The sequence below is a fragment of the Gobius niger genome, assembly GCF_951799975.1.
Source record: "Gobius niger genome assembly, chromosome: 3".
Lineage (NCBI taxonomy): Eukaryota > Metazoa > Chordata > Actinopteri > Gobiiformes > Gobiidae > Gobius > Gobius niger.
This window is the reverse complement of record NC_136854.1, coordinates 5,307,378-5,328,702: the sequence shown is the minus strand read 5'-3', so window position 1 is coordinate 5,328,702 and position 21,325 is coordinate 5,307,378. Positions and strand designations below refer to the sequence as shown.

General features: G+C 46.2%; 1 protein-coding gene across 1 annotated transcript in view; it reads right to left on the bottom strand.

Annotated features, from left to right (window-relative positions):
* Positions 1–469: 469 nt before the first annotated feature.
* The window catches only part of dnhd1 (dynein heavy chain domain 1), a 106,995-nt gene continuing 86,139 nt past the window's right edge, over positions 470–21,325 (bottom strand). Inside the window, exons 38-46 of the mRNA XM_079553016.1 lie at positions 18,736–20,574; positions 18,507–18,666; positions 18,188–18,262; positions 17,529–17,697; positions 16,572–16,663; positions 7,469–7,570; positions 6,164–6,420; positions 3,521–3,832; positions 470–876 (exon numbers count right to left, since the gene is read on the bottom strand). Of these exons, the coding sequence (XP_079409142.1) occupies positions 523–876; positions 3,521–3,832; positions 6,164–6,420; positions 7,469–7,570; positions 16,572–16,663; positions 17,529–17,697; positions 18,188–18,262; positions 18,507–18,666; positions 18,736–20,574 (3,360 nt within the window). The 3' untranslated portion in view covers positions 470–522. The remainder of the gene's footprint in view (positions 877–3,520; positions 3,833–6,163; positions 6,421–7,468; positions 7,571–16,571; positions 16,664–17,528; positions 17,698–18,187; positions 18,263–18,506; positions 18,667–18,735; positions 20,575–21,325) is intronic.

The window sequence follows — 21,325 nt, the reverse complement described above, 5'->3', positions numbered from 1 at the left end:
ACCCAAATCTAAAAGGCTCAAATGGCGTATGTTTCATAAAACATGCGATATCTCAGTTTCTAGAAAAAAAACAAAGGATTTTGATCAAAACTAGCCTCTGTTTAGCTTAGGATTTCTCAGGAACCGAGGCATGTAGAACTAAACAGAGCTTAGAGTCTCACCTTTCAAACAAGCCATAACATGTGTCCATAGCTATAACATAGTACACTGTGGTGCTACAAATGGTCTGGATTGTTGGCTTTTAAATTAATACTTTGATGTGAAATAGAACCTTAACTGTGTGGGTTGGAAAGATCCACAAGAAGCCTAAACATTGAACACTGAAGTGTGTATCTTCATGGAGCCCTGGGGATTAAGTGCTTGTTTCATTCCATTCCATAATAGGGCTGGCCCTAAAAGCTAAACAAGCTCAAACACACACAGACACTCATCACTTTAACAAGAGTTAACAAGTTAAACAAGTTTTATTAGGACAAAGTTATTCTATGTTTAACAAAAGCCCACAATGTAAATGGTCAAAGTTCAGAGCGTGCTCATGATCCGCACCCGCCTCAGGGCACAAGCCTCGGGGCGGAGCCTGGACCGGAGAGGGACCCAGGCCACCACCTCCTGCCCCTGGGACAGACCCCCCGGGTGCACGTACAGCGGGCACTGGTAGGTGAGAGCAGCTGGGTCTTCTGCTGATGGGGGGAGTGGGTTGACTCTAAGTGGGGGGGCTGGGTGCACAGATAGTAGAGGAAGTGGGTTGCTTGAAGACCGGGAGTTGCATATGGCCCCGACGTTTGGGTCCCACACAGCGCCGCCTCTCAGCTCCAGGCCACACAGATACACAGTCTCAGGAGGGCAGGACGTGGGGCATGCAGCGTCATCCAGAACCTGGGCACACACAAGGCTCTGGATAAGTTACAAACATAGGACCTACTGTGTATAGACAGGGTCGGTATTCAAGTCAATTTATGTCAAATAGGGTTGTTGAGGATCTGTAATCGTCTACTTTAAAACTGATTTGTACTTTCTTCTTTGAATAACACAGCAAATTCTTAAGTACTTTCACAGGGTTTATACAGGCAGAAGCAAGACAAGCCGTTTTAATGCCACAAATGCAAAAAACAATCAACACATCACACAGAGGAAAGAGAATTGGACAAAACGTCAACTTATACAGTCAAGTATTGCTGAACAATTGTAGACTTTTCCAAGAAATGTTGATTTAATCCCAGCTTGAATCCAATTAATGCTTTTTAATGACATTTAAGACCTTGATTTTGGCAAGGCCCCATGGAAACCCTGCTTCACTTTGACGTTGGCATCAGGGCCTCTGAGCATAGGCGAAACCGTGTGACATCTTCATTGTGCGTTGGACTATCTGAGCTTTTAGAACATAAGTGACCTCTTTAGTGTGCGTTGGACTATCGGAGCTTTTAGAACATAAGTGACCTCTTTAGCGTGCGTTGGACTATCTGAGCTTCATAACATAAGTGACCTCTTTAGTGTGCGTTGGACTATCTGAGCTTCATAACATAAGTGACCTCTTAAGTGTGTGTTGGACTATCTGAGCTTCATAACATAAGTGAACTCTTTAGTGTGCGTTGGACTATCTGCGCTTCATAACATAAGTGACCTCTTTAGTGTGCGTTGGACTATCTGATCTTAATGACAGAAGTGTGACCTCTTTAGTGTGCGTTGGACTATCTGAGCTTAATGACAGAAGTGTGACCTCTTTAGTGTGCGTTGGACTATCTGATCTTAATGACAGAAGTGTGACCTCTTTAGTGTGCGTTGGACTATCTGAGCTTAATGACAGAAGTGTGACCTCTTTAGTGTGTTGGACTATCTGAGCTTCATAACATAAGTGAACTCTTTAGTGTGCGTTGGACTATCTGCGCTTCATAACATAAGTGACCTCTTTAGTGTGCGTTGGACTATCTGATCTTAATGACAGAAGTGTGACCTCTTTAGTGTGCGTTGGACTATCTGATCTTAATGACAGAAGTGTGACCTCTTTAGTGTGCGTTGGACTATCTGATCTTAATGACAGAAGTGTGACCTCTTTAGTGTGCGTTGGACTATCTGAGCTTAATGACAGAAGTGTGACCTCTTTAGTGTGTTGGACTATCTGAGCTTCATAACATAAGTGAACTCTTTAGTGTGCGTTGGACTATCTGCGCTTCATAACATAAGTGACCTCTTTAGTGTGCGTTGGACTATCTGATCTTAATGACAGAAGTGTGACCTCTTTAGTGTGTGTTGGACTATCTGATCTTAATGACAGAAGTGTGACCTCTTTAGTGTGCGTTGGAATATCTGATCTTAATGACAGAAGTGTGACCTCTTTAGTGTGCGTTGGACTATCTGATCTTAATAACAGAAGTGTGACCTCTTTAGTGTGCGTTGGACTATCTGATCTTAATGACAGAAGTGTGACCTCTTTAGTGTGCGTTGGACTATCTGAGCTTCATAACATAAGTGAACTCTTTAGTGTGTTGGACTATCTGAGCTTCATAACATAAGTGACCTCTTTAGTGTGTTGGACTATCTGAGCTCTATAACATAAGTGACCTCTTTAGTGTGTGTTGGACTATCTGAGCTTCATAACATAAGTGACCTCTTTAGCGTGTTGGACTATCTGAGCTTCATAACATAAGTGACCTCTTTAGCGTGCGTTGGACTATCTGAGCTTTTAGAACATAAGTGACCTCTTTAGCGTGTTGGACTATCTGAGCTTCATAACATAAGTGACCTCTTTAGTGTGCGTTGGACTATCTGAGCTTCATAACATAAGTGACCTCTTTAGTATGCGTTGGACTATCTGATCTTAATGACAGAAGTGTGACCTCTTTAGTGTGCGTTGGACTATCTGAGCTTAATGACAGAAGTGTGACCTCTTTAGTGTGCGTTGGACTATCTGAGCTTAATGACAGAAGTGTGACCTCTTTAGTGTGCGTTGGACTATCTGATCTTAATGACAGAAGTGTGACCTCTTTAGTGTGCGTTGGACTATCTGATCTTAATGACAGAAGTGTGACCTCTTTAGTGTGCGTTGGACTATCAGAGCTTAATGACAGAAGTGTGACCTCTTTAGTGTGTGTTGGACTATCTGAGCTCTATAACATAAGTGACCTCTTTAGTGTGTGTTGGACTATCTGATCTTAATGACAGAAGTGACCTCTTTAGTGTGCGTTGGACTATCTGAGCTTAATGACAGAAGTGTGACCTCTTTAGTGTGCGTTGGACTATCTGAGCTTAATGACAGAAGTGTGACCTCTTTAGTGTGCGTTGGACTATCTGAGCTTAATGACAGAAGTGTGACCTCTTTAGTGTGCGTTGGACTATCTGAGCTTAATGACAGAAGTGTGACCTCTTTAGTGTGCGTTGGACTATCTGAGCTTAATGACAGAAGTGTGACCTCTTTAGTGTGTGTTGGACTATCTGAGCTTAATGACAGAAGTGTGACCTCTTTATTGTGCGTTGGACTATCTGATCTTAATAACAGAAGTGTGACCTCTTTAGTGTGCATTACCTGGAAGAGCAGTGTGATGTCGGACACATTCCTCTGCTGTATGTGAGCGTAGTGCCTCCTGATGGCCAGCAGGAGGCCCGTGGGGTTGGTGAAGGCAGACAGTCTGTAGGCCTGTGCAGGGTCAGAGCAGCCCTGGGGCCACCGGTATGAGCTGAGGAGCCTGGCTCTCGTTTCCAACACCTGCAGCTCGGACTGTGAGGGTGGAGACTGGCACACAAGGGACACCTGGGAGGATACCGCGGACCACAGCGCGTCACACTCAGCCTGAAGGTAGTCCTGCAGAGGTCCGGAGCCCACAGCCCCTGTCCCGCACTGTAAAGAGCCACAGCGTAAATTACTGAAATAAAAAAATGGATGAAACTAATGGATCTTAGGATTGTGTCATTCTATTACAACAAGGGTTATTGTTCATGTAAAACTGAATTTGGACCCTACAGTGTGTTCGATGTATGGAGTGGCAGATAAAGACAATGATTATTCCTTTATTTTTCAACTGTTGTTAGCTATGGATAATGTTTTCAGGTTCCTTCTTAAAGTAATTTTAATTTATTAAAAAAATTGATATAAAACAAATTTCTCCGGCCTCATAAAATGTAAATTTGACATGCTTATTATACTTTGATCTGTTAATATACTAATAGGCCATTAATAATCGGTTTATTCATAGCCAACCCTAAACCTAACCCTAAAATGATTACTAAGTAAGGGATAATGTATACACTGCGTTCCAAATTATTATGCAAATGACATTTTTCTAAGATTTTCTAAATTGTCAACTCAAATGAGAGTCAGCATATTTTTAAGTCTTTACCTGGTAGAGGATCATTTAAATGTGGTGGAAAAAAATTCCTAGTGATAAGTTTTTTTTTCAAAAATAAATATAGTAAAAACCTCAAAATCTACTGTTCCAAGTTATTATGCAACTCATCGTGACATGGTGCGTTGTCCTGCATGAAGAGGATTTTGTTTGGGAAAGCACAGCTCTTCTTTTTGTAGCATAGAAGACAGTGGTCAGTCAGAAACTCCACATATTTTTCAAAGGTCATTTTCACACCTTCAGGGAGCCTAAAAGGGCCAAAAGGGGCCGACCAGCTCTCTCACCATGATTCTGGCACAAAACATGACTCCGCCCCCTCTTTACTGACGTCACAGCCTTGTTGGGACATTGTGGTCATTCACCAACCATCCACTACTCCATTGAGTTGACCATCCAGGGTTACACGGCCTCATCAGTGAACAAGACTGTTTGAAAATGTGTCCTCATATATTTCTGAGCCACTGCAGCCGTTTCTGTTCATCAGCTTCAATGAACAGTTTAGGGGAGGCTGGATAGAAGGTTTATGCACAACTGCAGCCTCTGGAGGGTCCTACACCTTGATGTTCGGGAGACTCCAGAGGCACCAGCAGCTTCAAATACCTGTATGCTGCTTTGTAGCATCTGTTCTAATAATCTGATGTGTTTGTCTTGGCAGAAACCGTCCATATTGTGCCTTTATCGGCACAAACCGGAGTGTGCTCTGAATCATCCACAAATCTCTTATCAGTACGATGATTACGCTTAATCTTTCATGAAATATTGAAGGTTTTCATACCTAGACCAAGGCATTCAACTATTTCCACGCTTTTCATCAGCAGACAGACCCTTTTTCTTTACCATAGTGCTTGAAAATGATGATCTGCTTAATAATGTGGAACACCCTTTTTCAGTAGTTTTTCCCTTAACTGGGCTTAACCCGACAACTAATCATCCCAGGTCTCTGAGATTAATGTCAGTGATTCAGTGATTTTGACACAAAAATCCAATTTGCATAATAATTTGGAACGCAGTGTAGAACACTGGTAATTATGGGGAAATTAAGCACCGACAGAAGGTGCTTATTTTCCCGATAATGACCAGCGTTCTATACATTATCCCGCTTATTATTCGGCCATTTGCCAACTGAACACACACAACATAAACTTCGTACACTTTTATGAAGGTCGAAAGGTTTATTTAATGACTTCCGCGACAGATAGTTCCCAAAAGTTTGCGCGTTGCTCGGCAACGTTTTGCTAGGCTAGAAGCAGAAAGGCTAGTAGCTAGCCTAGCTACTTAGATGAAGGTGCAGTTGGAGGAACGGTGGTGAATCTCTGGGTAAGTTGAAAGTCAGACTGACGCTAACTTCACGAGCAATTCCCCCAACTTCTCTGGCAGTGACAGGGACAGATAGTGTCGCTACTACGTATGCGCGGAGTGATATGAAAGCACCAACTCCGTTGCCATGGGCAGCGTCATTATTTTTTTCAGAGGTCTTTTATCGTTGGGAAATCCCATTCAAATCAACGGAGCTTCTACTTACATTGTGAAGAGCAGTATAATAATGCTTATTAATACTCTAAAGTGATACCAACTATAGTTCTGACTGATATATGTTCACTGGGGTTAAGATATCCGTCTGCTACGCTCTTCCCAAAAGAAGGTGAAAGACAGTTGTGGAGTGGAGGTAGCTGTGCAGGAGGAAGAGGAAGGAGGAGGTGGAGGAGCTGAGGACCAAAGAGAAGTGCGATCCACATCCTTCCGTTTATCGTGACTACACAGTGATACACACAGCTATCCTTCTTTTTACTGAAACAAATATTTCCAAGAACTTATTTTGAGATTACTTTTTGCAGTTGGAGCTTCATGTAGGCCTGCACCCCCCACAGGCGCTGCAGCGGAGAGACAGCCCTCTCTTCACGTCCCCGAGGAGACACAGCGGACACGTCCTCTCCAGAGCGTCCCGGTGGACTCTGGGACGCCTGCAGCAGGACATCCAAGCGCTGACTGTTCTTCAGGAGGATCTCTTCCCAAATGACTCCTCCAAAGCCCAGACACTGGCCCTCTCTGCTGCCTGCCCGGTCCAACAGTGAGGCTGGAGCATCTGAAACAGAGAGCGCAATCTTGGGCTTATCCGGTACCTATAGAGGCCATTCAGAATCACCAAGTTACAGCAATACAGCAGCCAAGTGAGGTCCAAGGGTTTTGACACTGGTACTGCTATTAGTGTGCAGTGAACAGTTCAGAGCGAGTCTTATCTTATCAAATAAATCAAAGTGGGGCTTAAAACAGGCCTGAAACATCATTTTTGCTGCCTCAGCATCGGTGTCCTGACGAAATGATGAAATGCATAATAAGACAGTGGTTCTAAACACAGGGGCCAGGGCTGGTGAGGAGTTGGGCCGGAGCTCCCCCTGTAGGCAGTCGAGTAGCTCCGTGGTGCCGCGGCGAGCACGCTTCTGCAGAACTGCTCAGAACAGATCCCAATGATGGATTAAGCACAGATCTGAGCATGTCAACAGTAGAAGAAGAAACAATCAGTCTCCAGGTCTGTTTTTGACATGGATCTGAGTTATGGCAGGGTTTAAAGCTCAAAGAAAGTCATTTTTTCATAATATGTTTCCTTTAACCTCTTAACCCCCGCCTTAACCGAGCACATTTTCTCCAGTTTGGCTTTACCCAAATCTAAAAGCTTCTTGAAAAAAGCATCCAAATAGCGACAAAAACAAGAACAAAATGAGGATGAAAACGCAACTTTTTTTAAAAAACAAAAAAACAAAAGAGCAGCAAATAAGAAACAAAAATGTGACAAAAGAGCAGAAAAAAGTGACAAAAACTCGACAAAAAGGTGGCAAAAATGGCGCGATAAAGAATGTGAAAAAAGTGATGGAAAAAGATCCGTCGAGTTTTGTAGGTCTTAGCTTTCAAATGAGGTATTACTCTGGCCTATAGGCTGTAAGCTTGTAGATTTGGGTGAAGCCGAACTGGACAAAATGGACTTGGTTAGGGCGGGTGGTAATGACTATTATGGGAAGACAGGTTGTTTTGGGCTGAGAGCGCCCCTTGCTGGCAGAGCTGGAAATGATCTTTGTTATAAACATAAAGGAAGCTTTTCAGGCGTCCTTATCTCCTACGGTTTTGATGACGGTTACCTCGGTGACTGTGCAGTCCAGGGAGCAGGTAGGTGAGGGCCACACACTGCAGCTCCTCCAGGTCAGCCGTGTCCAACACGTGGCCCCCGTGCACCAGCCTCACTGTGGACATAACAGTGTCCATCACACCACAGGGTTTATGTCTCCGTAGTATTTAGCCTCTGCTGTCACCTCTGAGCGGCAAACACAGTCCTGACTCCTGACCCTGTCACCTCTGAGCGGCAAACACAGTCCTGACTCCTGACCCTGTCACCTCTGAGCGGCAAACACAGTCCTGACTCCTGACCCTGTCACCTCTGAGCGGCAAACACAGTCCTGACTCCTGACCCTGTCACCTCTGAGCGGCAAACACAGTCCTGACTCCTGACCCTGTCACCTCTGAGCGGCAAACACAGTCCTGACTCCTGACCCTGTCACCTCTGAGCGGCAAACACAGTCCTGACTCCTGACCCTGTCACCTCTGAGCGGCAAACCCAGTCCTGACTCCTGACCCTGTCACCTCTGAGGAGCAATCACAGTCCTGACTGCTGACCCTGTCACCTCTGAGCGGCAAACACAGTCCTGACTCCTGACCCTGTCACCTCTGAGCGGCAAACACAGTCCTGACTCCTGACCCTGTCACCTCTGAGCGGCAAACACAGTCCTGACTCCTGACCCTGTCACCTCTGAGCGGCAATCACAGTCCTGACTCCTGACCCTGTCACCTCTGAGCGGCAAACACAGTCCTGACTCCTGACCCTGTCACCTCTGAGGAGCAAACACAGTCCTGACTCCTGACCCTGTCACCTCTGAGCGGCAAACACAGTCCTGACTGCTGACCCTGTCACCTCTGAGAGGCAAACACAGTCCTGACTCCTGACCCTGTCACCTCTGAGGAGCAAACACAGTCCTGACTCCTGACCCTGTCACCTCTGAGCGGCAAACACAGTCCTGACTCCTGACCCTGTCACCTCTGAGCGGCAAACACAGTCCTGACTGCTGACCCTGTCACCTCTGAGGAGCAAACACAGTCCTGACTCCTGACCCTGTCACCTCTGAGCGGCAAACACAGTCCTGACTCCTGACCCTGTCACCTCTGAGCGGCAAACACAGTCCTGACTCCTGACCCTGTCACCTCTGAACGGCAATCACAGTCCTGACTCCTGACCCTGTCACCTCTGAGGAGCAAACACAGTCCTGACTCCTGACCCTGTCACCTCTGAGCGGCAAACACAGTCCTGACTCCTGACCCTGTCACCTCTGAACGGCAATCACAGTCCTGACTCCTGACCCTGTCACCTCTGAGCGGCAAACACAGTCCTGACTGCTGACCCTGTTTTCATGCTAGGCTGCCCTCTCTTACCTGTGTTTGACTAGAACCAGTGGAGATAGATTTTCAAAAGTCAGATGTTGTTTTAAAGGTTGTTACATTTACAATGCCAGACAAAGACATTGTCCCACTTCTCAACAATCGACTGATTACTTTTAGGCCTTAAATATCTGGTTCTTTCAGAGGTTACATTTCGATAATCAAAAACAAAGTGGATGAAACGGGTAACTTTGGAGCCAAACATTGTACATAAATGTATATTTACTTGCAGCTGAATGTGTTTTGGGACCATCATTTTTTTTTTATGAACTAAAAAATTCTTTTAAGGCCTTAATTTTGGCACAACTGTCTGTACATAACGTTATAAAATCAATCAATCAGTAGCCCCACCACCCGTACAGTGATTTCCTGTTCCGATCCAGCACGCCAGAATAAAAGCACACAGCTCGTTTCATTCTTTAGTTCAGCAAGTACAGTGCCTCTCGAAAGTATTCATACACCTTGAACTTTTGCACATTTTGTCATGTTTACAACCCTAAACATAAAGATTTAATTTTTATTTTTTTACTGAACGTTCACACACAAGTAACAGACAACTGTGAAGTGAAAGCAAAATGATACATGATTCTGTTATTTTTCAAAAAATAGAAAAGTGAAAAGTGGGGCGTGCATAAGTATTCATACAGCATGCATGAATACTTTGTGGAACCCCCTTTTACTGCAACAACAGCAGCAAGTCTTTTGGGGTCTGACTCTACAAGATTTGCACATGTAGAGACTGACATTTTAGCCCATTCCTCTTTACAAAACAACTTAAGCTCTATCACATTTGAAGGAGAGCGTTCGTGAACAGCAGTTTTCAGATTATTCCACAGATTTTCAAAAGGATTTAGGTCAGGACTTTGACTGGGCCATTCTAACACATTAATATGTTTTTATTGAACCATTCCATTGTAGATTTAGCTTTGTGTTTAGGGTCATTGTCCTGCTGAAGGTGAATCTCCGCCCCAGCCTCAGTTCTCTTGTGACTCCAGCAGGTTTTCCTCCAAAATGTCCCTGTATTTGTCTCCATCCACCTTCACAACTATTCTTACAATCTCCCCAGTCCCCGTTGAGGAAAAGCAGCCCCACAGCATGATGCTCCCACCCCCCCGTATTTGACACTGGGGATGGTGCACTCAGGACGATGAGCAGTGTTAGGTTTGCTCCATACATAACGTTTTTGCATTTGGGCCATTTGTCTCATCTAACCAAAGCTCCTTCTTCCACATGGAGCTGTGTCCTCCATATGACTTCTAGCAAACTTCAAACGGGATTTCTTATGGCCTCCTTTCAATAATGGCTTTCTTCTTCCACTCGTACATGAAGGCCAGATTTGTGTAGATACGACTTATAGACATGTACAGATTCCCCCAGCTCAGCGGCAGGACTTCAGCTCCTCCAGAGTTATCTTGGGGCACTTGGTTGCCTTTCTGACCAGTGTTCTCCTTGTTCGCTCTGATATTTTAGGTGGAGGACCACGCCTTGGTAAGTTGGCAGTGGTGCTTTACTCTTTCCATTTCTGAATGATGGATTGAACAGTAGTTGCTCCAGGAGATGTTTAAATCTTGGGAAATCTTTGTATAACTTAACGCTGCTTTAAACTTCTCCACAGCTTTATCCCTGACCTTTCTGGTGCTCCTTGGCCTTCATGATGTTGTTTAGTGACCAATACACTCCGAACACAGCTCTGAGGGCCTAAAAGAACAGCTGAAATTATACTGAGAGCAGATTACACACAGGTACCTCTATTTAACCGTTAATCCAAGGTGTGAACATTCTGGAGACATTAGGAATGTTTTAAAGGCAATTTAATGCACTCAGAAAATGCTGTATGAATACTTATGCAAGCCCCACTTTTCACTTTTCTATTTTTTGAAAAATAACGGAATCATGTATCATTTTGCTTTCACTTCACAGTTGTCGGTTACTTGTGTGTGAACGTTCAGTAAAAAAATCAAAATAAAATCTTTATGTTTAGGGTTGTAAACATGACAAAATGTGCAAAAGTCCAAGGTGTATGAATACTTACGAGAGGCACTGTACTTACGAAGTAGAATATAATTAAATACACACATTTTAAAACATGTCTGCTCTGACTTTAGTCAGTGACAACAAGAAAGAAAAGAGCGGGAAAGCATGTGTATGACAAGGACCAGTCTCTTCAGCGTTACTAAGCCAGGAAGAGGAGCGAGAGAAGAGGCAGGAAGAGGAGCGACAGAGAGGAGCGAGAGGGAGGAGTGAGAGAGAAACGAGGAAGAGGAGCGAGAGAGAGGAGCGAGAGGGAGGAGTGAGAGAGAAACGAGGAAGAGGAGCGAGAGAGAGGAGCGAGAGGGAGGAGTGAGAGAGAAACGAGGAAGAGGAGCAAGAGAGAGGGTGCGAGGCAGAGGAGCGAGAGAAGAGCGAGGGAGAAGAGCGAGGCAGAAGAGTGAGAGAGGAGTGAGAGAGAAGTGAGAGAGAAGTGAGAGAGAAGTGAGAGGGGAGTGAGAGAAGAGCGAGGGAGAGCAGCGAGACAGAGGAGCAGAGTGAGGGAGGAAAGTACTCCCAGGCAACCAATCTAAACTGAATTACAGCACTTCATTACAGCACATCAAACAGGTTTGATTTCCTGTGACTGGTTTCCTCTGGTCGGGAATCGAACCCAGGACCTTCTTGCTTTGAAGAGTGATAAATATAAACAAACGAAGGAAATCTGGATGGGGCATATACTTTTTCACGGCACTGTAGATTATATATATGTATTTTTGTGTTTACAAAATTGTCAATGACACTGATCATGTGGCGAATTGTTGATGATTGCTGATGAGCAACACGTGTGTCAATAAACATGGCGTGCGCCCAGTGTGGGAGAGCACTACAAAGAGTAAAGACGTGTCTGCTGTGTTTTATGCCACGAGTTTAAGTGACTCTGCTAACAGGTTATGGGCCCAGAGTCATAACGCACAGTTGGATTAAGTACCAGGTGAAAGTCGCGACGTTTGCACCTGAGGGCCGAGTTTGGGTGATCCAACCATGAGTAGAAAGGACAGAGACGCGGTGCCAACTAGCCGCTGGGCAAGGCTCGTTTTCGACAGAGACGAGAAGAACTATGAGCTATGGGAGACAAAGTTTTTGGGCCACCTCTGTCTGCAAGGGTTAAAAGACACTATTCTTAATGAACCCGCTCCCGATAATGAGGAGGATGAGGAGAGGAACGCCGAGGCCTACGCGGAGCTCATTCAGTTTTTGGATGACAAGAGCCTGTCGCTGGTAATGCGCGAAGCGGCGGATAATGGACGCGAGGCGCTCAGGATTCTCAGGGAATATTACGCTGGTAGGGGAAAGCCCAGAGTAATAAACCTGTACACCGAGTTGACCTCACTGCAAAAGTCACCCATTGAGAATGTCACTGAATATGTCATCAGAGCAGAGACTGCGATTACGGCCTTGAGAAACGCAGGTGAGACGCTCAGTGACGGACTTTTAATAGCCATGGCGTTAAAAGGGCTACCAGAGACATTTAAGCCGTTTGCAATACATGTGTCTCAGACCTACGATAAAATGACTTTTGCCGAATTTAAGACAAAGCTCAGAAGTTATGAAGATGTTGAGAACATGCGAGCGACTGTGTCAGGGGATACGGTTATGAGGGCGAGAGCGCAGTTTGGCACAAAGCGCGCGTCCGACGGTGCAAAGAACAGTGAAAATATGGACATTGTGTGTTACAAATGCGGTGCAAAAGGCCACATTGTCAGGGTCTGTCCACGTAAACAATGGTGCAACCACTGCAAAAGCAACACGCACAACAGTGCAAGCTGCAGACGGAAAACGCAGCGCGATAACGCACGGATGGCGTCCGAGGAGTCGGGGAACAAGGAGTACGCATTCCGGGTTTTCGACGCGGAGAAGCGGGTGCCAGATGTCAAGAGTAAAGGGCTGATGGTGGACGCGGGAGCAACATCGCACATCATCACAGACATCGCAAAGTTCAAGACTTTCGTCGGGAGTTTCCAGGCTGGGACGCACTGCGTGGAGCTGGCGGACGGATCCAGGTGCCACGGATTCGCCAAGCGCAGAGGTGACGCGGAGGTGCGGCTAATCGACAGCGAGGGGCGGAGTTTCTGAACAACGCTCAGGAGAGCCCTGTACATCCCAACTTATCCCCAGGATATCTTCTCTGTGAAAGCTGCTACCACCAGTGGAGCCACAGTGATCTTCAGTGAGAAGAACAGTGTCCTGCTGCATAAAGACGGTACCAAATTCCCAATACACGTTCACAACAAGCTTTTCTATCTGCACACTTCAGACAATGACTGCAATGACCAGCGCAAGAAAAGCCTTGATTTGCAAAGTTGGCATGAAATCTTAGGCCATTGCAATTATGCAGATGTGTTAAAACTAAGGCATGTTGTAGATGGGATGGAAATTAAGACTGAAGTTGATAAACCTGTTCCGTGTTGTGAAGTTTGCACTCAGGGGAAGTTTGTTTTCGAAACTAGGAACAGGGGTCCAGATACAAGGGCCAAAGCACCTCTGGACATGGTGCACACAGACTTAGCTGGTCCTATAGACCCAATGTCTAAAGATGGTCATAAATATGCACTATCCTTTACAGATGACTATTCTAGTGCAGTGTTTGTATACTTTTTGAAAAATAAAAGCGATACAGTGAAAGCAACTGAGAAGTTTATAGCCGACATGGCTCCTCATGGCCAGAAAAAGGAAGCAAACCCAAAGAGAGGCGCTATCCTGATAGAGAAAGAAAAAAGCCAGATTATTACGGTGATCATGCTTGTGGTTTTGAGGAGGACATAAATATTGACTACTGTTACAGACTTATGTGCAATGTGCCACAGACCTATAAAGAAACTGTCACCTCAATGAACGCAAAAGACTGGACTGAAGCAATGGACGAGGAAGTTCAATCTTTGAAGGAAAACTCAACGTTTACCCTGACCACTCTACCAGAGGGCAAGGATGTAGTGGGGGGTAAGTGGGTTTACGCATTGAAGAAAAACAATGACGGATCAGACAAATACAAGGCGAGATATGTTGCCAAAGGTTTCAGTCAGAAAAAGGTTGTTAACTATGATGAGACTTTCTCTCCTACAGCCAGTATGACCAGCATCAGGCTGTTAGCACAGAAAGCAGCACATGATGATTTGATTGTTCACCAGATGGATGTAAAAACAGCATATTTACACGCACCAATTGAGTGTGAAATCTATATATATCTATAACAACCCGAGGGTTATGAAGTAAGATCTAATGGAGACAAACTAGTATGTAAACTGAAGAAATCCCTGTACGGACTAAAACAGTCGGGGCGCAACTGGAACAAAATGTTGCATGATTATTTGTGTGAAATACAGTTTGTACAAAATCCAGCTGATCATTGTGTCTACAGCAAAATTACTGACAATGAGAAAGTTCACATTATCATATGGGTTGATGATTTGATTATTGCCGCTAGTGATGATGATGTCATGAAATGTGTAAAGGAAAAGCTAAGTTCCAAGTTCAGGATGAAAGACTTGGGTAAACTGGCACATTTTCTAGGTATTGACTTTGACCAAAGTGCTGAATGTGTTAAGATGTCACAATGCAAGTATGTTCAAACTATACTGGAGAGATTTGACATGTTAAACTGTAAGCCTAGAGCTACGCCGTATGAACAAAAACTTGACTACAGTGATGACGCTGAGTTAATGGATGATGTGAGGAAATACAGAGAGGCAGTTGGTAGCTTAATCTACCAGGCAACCTGTACAAGGCCAGACTTAAGCTTTGTAGTGAGCAAACTGTCACAGTATTTCACCAAAACAACTACTGAACAATGGACAACTGTAAAGCATGTTTTAAGGTATTTGAAAGGTACCCAAAACAAAGAACTCTGTTTCCGAAAATACAAAGATGAGAACCTAATCCATGCTTACAGTGATGCTAATTGGGCAGCTGATATTGGTGATCGAAAAAGTACTACAGGTTACTGTATCAGTCTAAACAAGAATGGTCCAATAGTCTACAGTCTACAGTCGCACTCTCTACCTGTGAGGCTGAGTACATGGCTTTAGCTGCGACCATGCAAGAGTATTTGTATTTGAAACAGTTTTTGAACTGTCTTGATGGTCAAACATACAAATGTATTGTTTACGAGGACAATCAGGGCACTATAGCTTTAACAAAGAACCCTGTACATAGGCAACGGTGCAAACATGTGGATATTAAATACCACTTCATAAGGTCTACGTTGGATGACGACCACATAAGCCTATTGTATTGTCCAACTAATGCAGGGGTGGCCAACCCGCGGCTCTCGAGCCGCATGCGGCTCTTGGCCAATCAGAGTGCGGCTCTTTGCATGATTGGAGATGTTTAATACAATGCGGCTCTTTGCAAAATAATTGGTAAATATTTCCCATAAACTGTAACAGTCTTTGACCAAAAATCCAACCATATCGTCCTACAGACCATGTTTCCATCTCTACATGAATGAGAGTCCGTATCTCTCTCCTTTTCGAGGCAGTGTGTAAAAGGAGCCCGTGCGGCAGCCTCACTCAAAGCGGGATGTAGGTTGAACAACAGGCAGGCAGATTGTGGCACTAGGATTAGCTTCTGTGCTTTTCAGATTTCTGATCAGCTACTCTTTATTTGATGTAATTTGGCCACATATTCACAGAAAAAGATCAAAATTAGGAAATGGAAAAAAGCGGAGCTCTTATTAAGCGTATGATGCGAAGCGCGACATCGTAACGCGGAAATACGCAAAGTCATTGACTTTTCTTTCACATGTGACAGAGACTGTAACAGATGCAACTTAAAACAGAATCTCAGACGTCCTCCTGAGGCTCCTGGTTAAAGTTCATGAACTTTGTGCAGCCTAGAGTGCGTTCTTTGCACAGTCCAGTCAGGACAAAGCTGCAGGCACTGAGCGCACAGGCCAGGGGCGAATCAGAGAAGGGGGCTCAGTGGGCAGGGCCCCACATACAAACACACCCCAGCATTAAAAATAAATAAAAAATAATAATAATAATCTAATTCTGTCTCAGTCAGAACAGTAAACACAAAATGTCATTTAATATACATGTATTTCAATCTTGTTGAGGAGTAAAACCATTCAATCTAACACAATTATTTAAAAAAAAAAAGAAAAAGGCATAAAGTTATAGTTTATTGTGATTAAATAAAACGGTCACATTCTATTTAATCACAATAAACTACCGCCCCGGGATCTCGCTAATGGTCGGTGCCTTTGTGGCTCTTCACAGGATCAAGGTTGAAAATTTCGGCTCTTGGTCTCCGACTGGTTGGCCACCCCTGAACTAATGAGATGGTTGCGGATGTACTGACCAAGCCTGCAACTAAACAAAAACTTAAGAGATTTGAAATGTTTATGTTTGCTATGTAAACCAACATGTGTTAAGTTAAATGAATTTTTCAAATGTGAGCAAGTGGGGGTGCTCTAATTTTGTTATGATTTGATATATATATTTTTGTGTTTACAAAATTGTCAATGACACTGATCATGTGGCGAATTGTTGATGATTGCTGATGAGCAACACGTGTGTCAATAAATATGGCGTGCGCCCAGTGTGGGAGAGCACTACAAAGAGTAAAGACGTGTCTGCTGTGTTTTATGCCACGAGTTTAAGTGACTCTGCTAACAATTGTTACACTGAACTTTACTTCTTCTGACTCAGTAATGATTTTGGCCATTAAAAGGCAAACTCCAACAGAGAATCCTACAGGGCCAACCTCTGACACGTGCTCCTTTACCTGCCAGGACCTGTAGCGCCTCCGTGTGGTCGCTGCACAGAGCTGCGATGGCTCTGTAGGCCTCTCCCAGAACCAGGAGGTCGGTGTCAGTCCTGTGTGTGCAGAATCAGAAAAATGTGTCACAGCCTGAGGAAAGCACAATATGGAACCTTTGTGTCTTTTTCCATATAGATGCGTTGTTCTTCTGTGTGCTAACAGTTGTTACAGCATGAGCCCCATGATTGTATGTGCAGTTTCAGTCGTCCTTTTCATTCACCAGAGAGCAGCAGGTAGAAGCGTCTCTACTCTTGTCCCTCTCCAAGCACACTGTCAAAGAACAAGTGATGAAAACTCATTTGGAGCTTGCCATCATTGCGGGTGGATTAAGTAAAGAACTCCAACCGCTGGATATTGGCGTCAACAGGTCACTTAAGTTAAACTGCGTGCAGCCTGGGAGCGGTGGATGAAAGACTGCAAGCACACATTCACCAAGACAGGGAGGCAACGCCGGGCAACCTACTCACGTATCTGCAATGGATGGTAAATGCCTGGGCTAAGGCATCAGTGTTAAGTGTGGTACGAGCTTTCATGAAGGCCGGAATCATCACTGAGGAGCCAAGTAACAGCGAGACTGACTCTGATGACGAGAGGGATGGTGCGCCTAATGGTGCGAAAAATACGGTAAATGTTTTTGCTAAATACCCTCAAATGAAAGAGTAACTGTACAGGAGTAGTTACCCCAAGGAGTATTCTAAATACATGAATTCAGGTACTACCCAACACTGCAGATATGTGGTTTTAGTCAAGCAGCAGTGAAGCTAGAGCCCACCATCTGTCACTGATCATCATAGTGTAATATAGTTATAATAATAATATAATAGTTCTTCAAAAAGCACACAAGAAGTGTCTTTGTGCCATATTTGTTCTGTAAAAGCAGCCCAGGGCACCAGGCTGTGGTAAAGCATGTGAAGGTCTCACCAGTGGTAACAGTGGCTCTGTGTGGACTGTCTCCGCAGCAGGACCGTGTGGAAGAGGGCACAGCGCAGGAGCGCCCCCCTGTGGAGCTCAGGCAGAGAGCAGGTTCCCTCCTCTGTGAGGGCCCTGGACGAGTCACATACGAACACCAGAGACTGCACTCGCAAAACAACTGCAGAGAACATGCAGACATGAGTACATCCCCATCTGAGCTTCTGGAACGGCCTTTCCCACTTCACCAGCTCCGCCCTGGGACTCCTCTCTGGGACTCCGCCCTGGGACTCCGCCCTGGGACTCCGCCCCTCCACTTGGACAGAAAATGCACCACCTTCAGTGGCTTCAAACTGGTGGAATTAAAATGATTTAGATTGAAATTGAGTAAGTTTGAACAAGTCTAAAATAAGATGATAAAAAAGACTAAGAACTACAAGTCGTCTTTTGTAGGAGTTTGTCGCCTGGAGTGGTCAGACCCCTGGAGTCTGATTGGTCGCCCGTCCATGTAAATCGACCTAACTCGTTAGGTCAATATACACGTAAGCTGGTACTAGAAAGGTGTTATCCCAAGTGGAGATGCAGGAAGGCCGGACAGAGCCAGGTAGAGCCTGGTAGAGCTGAGCAGGGTGCAGTGGGAAAGGCCTTTTATTTCATGTTGTTTCAGTTACATGGAATGAGCTGAATCCTCCCCTCAGGAGCTAGGAACCAGAGCTGGAGCCTGTAGCCCGGAGCTTCCATCAAACCTGCAGTCAATCACAACACAACAGGCAGGACAAGAACAATTCATCTGCAGCTCTGGTTAGTGCGTGGATGGCTTTGGAGGGGCAAACACTGAGCAAAAAACATTCAAATTGGGAAAAAATAAATAAAAATTGGGAAACTTGGATCTAAATTTATATTTTTTTTCTCTGTTCCTGCTTTCGATTTTTCCCCCCAATGCCATACCGGTAACGTTTAACGGTATCCAGCTCTGGGTTTGCCACTTACCTTTGAGAATGAGCCTGTTGACTTCTGCCAGCAGCTGTCGGTCCCATCGCCCCAGTAAGTGACAGCTCTTAAAAACCAACCAAAGACCTTCCTTTGGAGCTGCTTTCAGAGCTGAGATGATGGAGGACTGTTCCCATGGACAGATCACCTTCAGACAAACCTGCAGAGCCAGAGGGAGCCGTGAGCAGACTGTGGGAGATGCTCCACTGGAGTCACACTGAGGGCTCACCTGTTCCCGCAGGGCCAGCTGTGTGATGAGCTGCAGGGGCTGTGTGCCACAGGGACAGGCTGATGTGAGGATGAAAGGCCCGCTGTGTTGGAGCAGGAGCTGGGACAGGGCCTGGAGGTCCCCGCAGTGCGGCGGCTCACTGAGGAGACATGCAGCAATGTCCTCTGCTACATCCCAAAGACTCTCAGGCCTCAGGGTCCTCCAAAGCAGTGCCCGCTGCAGCAGGGACAGCCCTGTGAAGGGGCTGAAGGGCACCGGGCCTGTGACTGTGCTGGGTACGCCCAGGTACTCCTGCCACTGTCCGGGGGCCGAGCAGAGAGAGGACACGAGGCCCCTGAAGGCGGGCAGCTGCTCCAGGCACCACAGCTGTGGGCGCACATGTGCAGGGATCCACTCAGGATAGGTCTCGGGACAGGTCTGAGGAGAGGTCTCAGTACAGATCTGAGGACAGGTCTCAGTACAGGTCTGAGGACAGGTCTGAGGACAGGTCTCAGTACAGGTCTGAGGACAGGTCTCAGTACAGGTCTGAGGACAGGTCTCAGTACAGGTCTGAGGACAGGTCTGGGGACAGATCTGAGGACAGGTCTCAGTACAGGTCTGAGGACAGGTCTGAGGACAGGTCTCAGTACAGGTCTGAGGACAGGTCTCAGTACAGGTCTGAGGACAGGTCTCAGTACAGGTCTGAGGACAGGTCTCAGTACAGATCTGAGGACAAGTCTGGGTGCAGGTCTGAGGACAGGTCTCAGTACAGGTCTGAGGACAGGTCTCAGTACAGGTCTGAGGACAAGTCTGGGTGCAGGTCTGAGGACAGGTCTCAGTACAGGTCTGAGGACAGGTCTCAGTACAGGTCTGAGGACAGGTCTGGGTACAGGTCTCAGTACAGGTCTGAGGACAGGTCTCAGTACAGGTCTGAGGACAGGTCTCAGTACAGGTCTGAGGACAGGTCTCAGTACAGGTCTGAGGACAGGTCTCAGTACAGGTCTGAGGACAGGTCTGGGTACAGGTCTCAGTACAGGTCTGAGGACAGGTCTCAGTACAGGTCTGAGGACAGGTCTCAGTACAGGTCTCAGTACAGGTCTGAGGACAGGTCTGAGGACAGGTCTGGGTACAGGTCTGAGGACAGGTCTGGGTACAGGTCTCAGTACAGGTCTGAGGACAGGTCTGGGTACAGGTCTCAGTACAGGTCTGAGGACAGGTCTCAGTGCAGATCGGAGGACAGGTCTCAGAACAGATCTTAGTACAGGTCTCAGTACAGGTCTGGGGACAGGTCTGAGGACAGGTCTGAGGGCAGGTCTCAGTACAGGTCTCAGTACAGGTCTGGGGACAGGTCTGAGGATGGGCCAGGCCCTGGAGGAAAGCCTGGCTCTCTGTGGGGGAGCAGAGCTGCCTGTGCTGCAGCAGAGCCACACTCAGCAGCAGCCTAAGGACCTGTGTGTGCCTCTTGAACAGACGGGGCCCGTAGCTCATTAACACCTGGGAGACGACTTTCAGACAGAGCTCTTCAATGATGGCTGTGGGCACAAGGCAGTGAGCGCCCAGCACCCTCGCCCTCCCTGACAGAGCCCCCTTCATCACACTCAGAAAGCCCTCCAAACTAAAGCAGTAGGCTGGGGACAGCACTGCCACCTGCTGGAGAGCTCTGTACATGAGGGCAGTGAGGGCAAAGAGAGGCCGAGAGCTGTTGAGCACCTCGGAGCACCCGCACAGGGCGCCCTCCAACTGCTGCAGCTCCTTCTGCAGCTCCTGCGACTCCTCGTGGAACGCATGCACTTTATCTGCAAAACCAGCGTCCCCCAGCAGAGGGCCCTCTCGCTCAGTGATGTGGTCAGTCACAGGCAGCTGGGGAAAGAGGAAGTCAGATGAATCAGACTCTGGTAGAGGAGCTATCATAGACATAATATTAATAGACTACGTCTCCTCACTCCTCCCCATTTACCACAGTGACCACGTTCGAGGGGGAAATCATGGCGGATATACAGACTCCTCCTACCCAGCTCTGACGTAGCATGTTCCTAAAAAGGGCATAAGGACGGGATCTTCACTGTACCCTTGGGGGACATGTCGTTCGGTTGTAGCAACGCCCGCGCCATTAGCTCTATTGCTAATTGCCTGTCCGGCCCTCATTAATATGCGAGATTCCTAAAATGTTCCTTACGATAACCAGCCTGGTCCCTGTAATTCTGCCTAACCCAGCGTTAACACAGGAGGAATATCTAACTGTAGAAAGTTTAGGACAATTAGGCACCAGGCTTTAAAGTTGTTTTTTAACAAGTCTAAAGTGCAATGGTAGCTTATGGAAGACTAGCTTGTTCTGCCGCCCCTAAGCGGAGGTACTGCAGCAATGTCGGCCCGAGCGTCGTGGTCGTAAAGCAGCACAACCAGCGGCCACTGGGAGCTACAGAGGTCAGAGACACTACAATACAGCTCAGCCCGCCTCCCTCTGCGGCCGTGTCTTTGCGAGGATGGCGTTTCTCAAGGCAGTACAAAGTGTAACAAGGCAGTACAATGTGTAACGAGGCAGTACAAAGTGTAACAAGGGGGAACAATGAGTAACAAGGCAGTACAATGTGTAACAAGGGGGAACAATGAG